Source organism: Aplysia californica, unplaced genomic scaffold (genome assembly GCF_000002075.1).
Source record: "Aplysia californica isolate F4 #8 unplaced genomic scaffold, AplCal3.0 scaffold00298, whole genome shotgun sequence".
Classification (NCBI taxonomy): Eukaryota; Metazoa; Mollusca; class Gastropoda; order Aplysiida; family Aplysiidae; genus Aplysia; species Aplysia californica.
The window spans coordinates 718,502-725,162 of NW_004797568.1; the positions used below are offsets into that span (position 1 = coordinate 718,502).

The window sequence follows — 6,661 nt, forward strand, 5'->3', positions numbered from 1 at the left end:
GAGTGTGTGTGTGTGTGTGTGTGTGTGTGTGTGTGTGTGTGTGTGTGTGTGTGTGTGTGTGTGTGTGTGTGTACTCACGTGTATGTGTGTGTTTTGGTTGATGTTACTTGGAGTTAGTGAATATTATACTATGTTTATATGAACATTCTCATACGTTAAGATTTTGGTAGTGTTGACGTTAAGATTTTGGTAGTGTTGTAGTCCTTTTCATCACAGTCAGTCCATTGATGATTAAGAAAAAAAATCCAATTTTGTCATATCCTGTAATGGCCAGCCTGCGTCGATAGTGTTATAATATACAAAAGCTAACGAAAAATGTTTGGTTCTGAGTAACTTTCAACAAACGCAATCTATTATCCATCCATCAGTCGATGCATTTATTGTCTTTTTATCCACCAATGTATTTTTACACCTCCGTGTGTTTCGTCATTCCACCCTTCCTCCCATGTATTCATGCACTCATATATGACCGTAGTGCAAGCAAAGATTCGTTGCCCAACTTATCCTCAAATAATATCTCTTTAATGGGTAAATCAATGTCGCCCATACTTTGCACAGCAATTTGTATCAATTTGTCCTAACTTAATCATAATATTTTTTCACAACAGCAGAAGCTAGGGTTTTTTAAAATTAAATTCTTTACAATTTTTTTTAAAATACTATAAATCACCGTCGCGCGGAAAATGGGATTGTTCACAACACTTCCTGCTTCTCTCATTTTGCATACTCATAAGTCCTACGTTACAGCTCTCCAATGACAACTTTTAGTCTGAAAACTTGTTACAAGAAATTAATTTTATAGTGAACACTTGTTTTGCCCTAAATGTTCTCAAAACATGCATTCAATAAGCATAATGTCACGATTAGAAAGAAATGATGGACATAGTTTAGAAAACGAAATTGCCCCTGCTGTATCCTTTTTCAATCCATAGAAACCACGGACTGGGATTTTTAATTAGCATTTATTCAGGGGTTTTCTAAAATACTATTAACAGATGTTTGCCAAAATATTGATCTGTTAAGTCAAAGTGATACAAGTCATTGTGCAAATCTGGAGACTTTATGTTCGATAGTTGAGGAAAGATTTGACAATACCTTGTCCCACGAATTTTTGACCGCTTTGTAGTCTAATATGCGTTTCCACTTTCTTCAATACACGAATCAGCATACTCAAGCCAACGCTCGGTCTTTTAGCACATGCTCTTGTTTTCACATAATATATGGATATTTTAATTTCGTTCACCCATCCATCATTCAGTTGTCCCTTTTATTCATTCAACCATCTTTCTATCCTTATCTTCATTCATCCTTTCATCCATCTGCCATTCCCTTCGTCCACCCTTTCATCCATACATTTCTCCATTCATCCATCTTCCAGCCATCTACCCACTCTTCGAACGATAGAAAAATAATTGCTTGATGTTTCTGCATATCAGTCAATGGGAGAAACCCAAGTCTAAGAAACGTAGAGGGAACTATTGTGGAGGCATCACATCTGACACGGCAGACATGAAGATCATTGTGGACCGCTGCACAAGATCCAAGCCTTTCATCTGCGAATACCATGACAGTGAGTGTGGAGTTCTGTTTGTATATGCTTTTATCTATTTATCTATCAATTAACCGATCCATCCAAATATCCATCCATCCACCTACCCACTATCCATCCATCCATTTATCCATCCATCCACCCAGGGGCGGTTTGTTGACTGGACAAGACCGGCGGTGCCGGTCAAATTTTTGTCAACTGGACAGTTGACAAAAGATTTATTGCGGATGATGATTTTCATTCAGTTTTAAGTAAATCCAAACAAACATGTATCAACAATCAAAAAGCGCCTTGCCGATTTGAAGGCGTTCAAATAGACAAGTGATTCACAGCTGTTTTGTCGCGTTTGTTTATCACGCCGGCTCTAAACTGTTACAATTAAATCGTCTCCTGTCACGTCGCGGAACTTCGTGCGAGGACAAACCGAACACGGCTCGCTCAGCGATGACGTCAGTCCGCTGGGCAAATCCATTGACAGTCTGCAGAGGGAATAGAACATCCCTTAATTGCCAAATTGGCCTCTGTGTTGCTTACAAAATTAAGAATGAGACTGTCTTGAGCAGCACGGACACATGTATTATTTTATCAGCAATACATGTATTTATCATTCAGCCTTTCTCTATATCTATTATAAGAACATTTATTGTCAGCATGGCACTAATCTTTTTTTGTTTATTGAATTTTTAGCCACCTATAGTTCCTGTTTGGTATTAATTCATCGCTTTTTCCCCACTAAAAACTTACCTGTCCCATAGGAGTCTGGCCGGCGAAAGGAGGAATCGTCCAGTTAAGATAATATAAGGAGAATTATAAAGAGGAGCGATAGGCACTCGGCTGTCACAGTCTGGGCCGAGAACAGTTAGGCCTACCCTTCCCTTCCCTCCCCCTTTCCACTGTCACCCCAGCAAGACACCAAGTTCTATAATTAGCGTTTGACACACTTCCCCACTTTGTTACAACAGTGTTCTGTTCTGAGAACTGGGAAGTGCAATGAAGAACGTTTGATGATATAATGATTGGAAGCTGTTGTGTGCTAACTTTGTCCAGCTTTGTATAGTATCTGATTGTAGACTTGATCTGCATGGGACAGCGTCACTGGTACAGTATCAATTGACTTTTTGTCATCATACACTTTCAGTTTGTTTTCTAGGATCGTTGTGTTCCTTTTTCTGTGCCGATCAAGTCAGTTTCTATTAGTCTCAGTAACTTCCATCATACGTTATTCGTAGCTTTGTTTCTTGACACTACCATATTTTAGCTCTTTAACATTATATTATAATGTTTACAAAGGTGTGTGTGAGTTGGGGAGGGGGTGGGGATGGCGAAAGTAGGGGGGAAAATGAGAAGAGAGGAGAAAGAGAGAGAGAGAGAGAGAGAGAGAGAGAGAGAGAGAGGGGGGGGAGAGAGGGAGAGAGAATGTGTGTGTGTGTGTGCGTGCGCGCGCGTGCGTGTGTGTGAGTATGTATGTGTGTGTGAGTGTGTGTGTGTGTGTGTGTGTGTGTGTGAGTGTGTGTGTGTGTGTGTGTGTGTGTGTGTGTGTGTGTGTGTGTGTGTGTGTGTGTTGTGAAGGAAGGGGGTGGGGGGAGTGAGAAAGAGTCGATGTGAATGACAGCCGGTCAGTTCTATAAACCACGAACCGCCACTGCATCCATCCATCTATCCATTCATACATTTATCTATCTATCTATCTATCTATCTATCTATCTATCTATCTATCTATCTATCTATCTATCTATCTATCTATCTATCTATCTATCTATCTATAAAAATGGTTTCAATCGTATAGGTTTAACGGCCCTATCAACACTGTTAGGTTATTAAGAGGCGGGACCTCCGACTTAAACGTCCATTTCCGAAAGGACCAAGCCTAGTGGGAAATTCGAGTAAAATGCCTTTCCCAAGGACACGAGGTCTGGCCGGGCTGAGGCTCGAACCCCCGATCCCGCAATGTCACGATTACGTGTCCGGTGGCCTTACCACTAAGCTACCGACGTCACCTATCTATCTACCTATGTATATTAAGCATGTTTATGTTTAAGTTTATATATATATATATATATATATATATATATATATATATATATATATATATATATATAATATATATATATATTATATACATGTATTTTATAAAAAATATATACATATATATATACACAATATTATATAATATATATTATAAATATATATAAGTATGCAATACTTATTAAGTATCCAATATTGTTCATGTAAAATATAAAAAATTCTTTCCCCAGTTACACCAAGACCCACCGTCGATATAACTACCACGGATGGTGGGATTGTAGACGCAGTCAGAGGTACAGATGGTGCCAAAGACGTTTTCAAGGAATCCAAACCAACACGTAACATACCTTCAACTCGGCCTGTGGAAAATGAAAAGGAAGAAAGAATCGTCGGACTTGCTGATAGTTCTACGGATGTTTCGTCCCTGAAGTTCCCTACGGGAAACGGTCGCCAAGGTACCATCACAACTCAAAGCACCAGCGCTTCCCCCAAAACGTCAACTTCGAAGCTTATTGAAAGAGCTGAAGTTTCCCAAAAAGAGGTAACGCCTAAGTTCAAAGAAAGTTCCCGAGCCACACCTTCTTCACCGAGCACAGAAAGTACCTCAACGACAGCAACAACGACAACAACAACAGCAACAACAACCGCAGCAACAGCAACAACAACAACAATAACAACGTCTGAAGCATCCAGGAATACCCGCGATGACTCGTACAGCTCTCACGGCAAAGGAATGGAACTTCCCCACTCAGCGTCTGTGGAGGATCAGGCTACAACAGCCAGTGTTCGGAGGGGGTCTGTGGGCAGGTTCAGCAGCTCATCAGGAAGGTCTTCCAAGAAAATGACAACGTCACGCCAGGAAACGACCCAAGCGCTTGGTTTAATTGGAGGGATTTCCTCAAGCATGGAGGTAAATGCGGTGACTGAGCTTGTATACTTTTGCTTTCTTTTTTTTCTTTTCTTTTAACTACTGTTGTTTTTACATTTGTTTTTATATTAGGGGATTGTTTTTCTTTTTTTTTTTTTTTTTTTTTTTTTGAAGGGGGGGGGGGGGGGTGCTATTTTGAGAATGCATTTTATATGTTGTGGGCATGTGTTTCGTAGAAGAAGAAGAAGAAGAAGAAGAAGAAGAAGAAGAAGAAGAAGAAGAAGAAGAAGAAGAAGAAGAAGAAGAAGAAGAAGAAGAAGAATTACAACATTAATACAATAACAAATAACAATAGCAATAATAACGTCTCAAAAACGACTACTGTATTGCAGTGAAATGAACAAAAATCATTTGAAGGCGACAACAGTAACAGTATTAATTATGACGATGAAGATGATGATGGTGAGGAGGAGGAGGAGGATGATGACGATGACTTTCTATCGAGTGCATCTCTTCTAAAAGAAAGAGTAAAAAATATTTCTTTCCGCTTAGTCAAATCTAATAAAACGTTGTACGTTGATGCAACCTAATCCCTTTTCCCCCAATTTCTACACAACTAGCTAAACATGGAGTGCACGAGTGCGTTTCCAGATTCCGTTGTAGCTAATTCAGTGCATCTTCTATCTCCCACCCTGCAGACTATGAGGTCCTTTACCGATATGAAAAGCACACCTCCGAAAGTTGCGGCGTCTTCAAGCACAACTCACGCCATATCCAGCAGTAGCGAAGTGCCTGTTCCTATGACACCCTCCCAGGTCTTTTCCGAGGACAGAGATTATGCAGGTATAACTACGACTGACCTCACGAACCCAGGAAACAACAACGACAACAACAACAACAACGACGACGACAGCAGTACCAGCAGCAACAACAACAACAACAACACTGATGATATAACAGACGTACGAGAGGTGGAGACCTCAACTTTGGATAAGAAGACTACAGGGGGAGAGGTCGTGTCCCCTCAAACTGACCAGCCGGACACCCTGGATAAGTGGACCGACCCAACGTTTCCGACGACGCCAACTGCCGTGCCGGAGACGGAGGACGAGGAGCCGGCAGTTGGGCGGGTGAAGGAGCGAAAAGAGGAGGGGGACGGACAGAGTATAGTGGAGGAGGACGACGAAGAGGAAGAGGTTGAGGTGGATGTTACAGAGAGTAGCACAAAGAGGAGTTCAGCGACAACCAGAGGTTCAACAAGGACTGAGTGAGTACTTTAAAAAAAAATTGTTGTTGTTCTATTTCCTCATATCGGTTTCTTTTGCTGTGTTTATGTGTGTGGGAGAGGTTGGGGGGGGGCTTGTTTGGTGTTGTTTGGTTTTGGCTGTTTTGCTAATGATCTTTTATTTTTATCGCTTCAGAAATTATTGAGTTTAAAATGGTTAATACTTTTGGGGTGGGGGTAGCTCTATATAAATGGGGAGGGGGAGTGCAAACAGCCCTCTTTTTCAATACACAAGTTGTAGGAATTCGTGTTTGGTAGCGTTTTAAAACTACGGGTAAAAAAGTAGGTAATGTATTTGCATCTGACTATGTTGGGCTTTCGGGTGGGGTAGGGGGGGGGGGTATTCTCATGTTACTTGAACTAAGTTTCAAAGTGACTAATCTCATTCCTTTTACAATTATATATCATCAATATTTTCTATCCTATTTTTTGTTTTGTTTTATTTGATTGCATATTATTATGCCCAGTACATTCCTTTCCATCGCTCACTTTTGTTTTCTTTCCTTGAAAGTCCCTCTACGACTTCCACATCCCGAAAGACGAAACCTACCCGCACCACCACAATAGTGTGGACTCGTCCGACGCCCCCAAGACCCACTACTGTGAACTGGCATGAGGAGTTCGAGGACTGGGAGGAATGCTACATCCCGGGGGTGGGCAGCAGCCTCAAAGACACTGTTCTCAAAGCCAGACGTCTTTACGATTCTGATGCCAGCGTGTGTCCGGAGGTCAAAGTCGGAAACATCGTTTGGCCAGAGACTGAGTTTGGGCAACTGAGCCGGGTGAAGTGTCGACGTGGTGATGGTGAGTGTTACGATGTGTTTGTATCTTCGTATGTGGTTATCATCAGTAGTAGTAGTAGTAGTAGTAGTAGTAGTAGTAGTAGTAGTAGTAGTAGTAGTAGTAGTAGTAGTAGTAGTAGTAGTAGTAGCAG

At 41.2% G+C, this 6,661-nt stretch overlaps 1 protein-coding gene across 1 annotated transcript in view; it reads left to right on the forward strand.

Annotated features, from left to right (window-relative positions):
* LOC101862738 (adhesion G protein-coupled receptor L1) overlaps positions 1 to 6,661 on the forward strand; it is a gene marked incomplete in the record, with an annotated part of 95,425 nt that overhangs the window by 51,756 nt on the left and 37,008 nt on the right. The window contains 4 exon segments of the mRNA XM_005101772.3: positions 1,437 to 1,570; positions 3,805 to 4,484; positions 5,141 to 5,709; positions 6,239 to 6,531. Of these exon segments, the coding sequence (XP_005101829.2) occupies positions 1,437 to 1,570; positions 3,805 to 4,484; positions 5,141 to 5,709; positions 6,239 to 6,531 (1,676 nt within the window).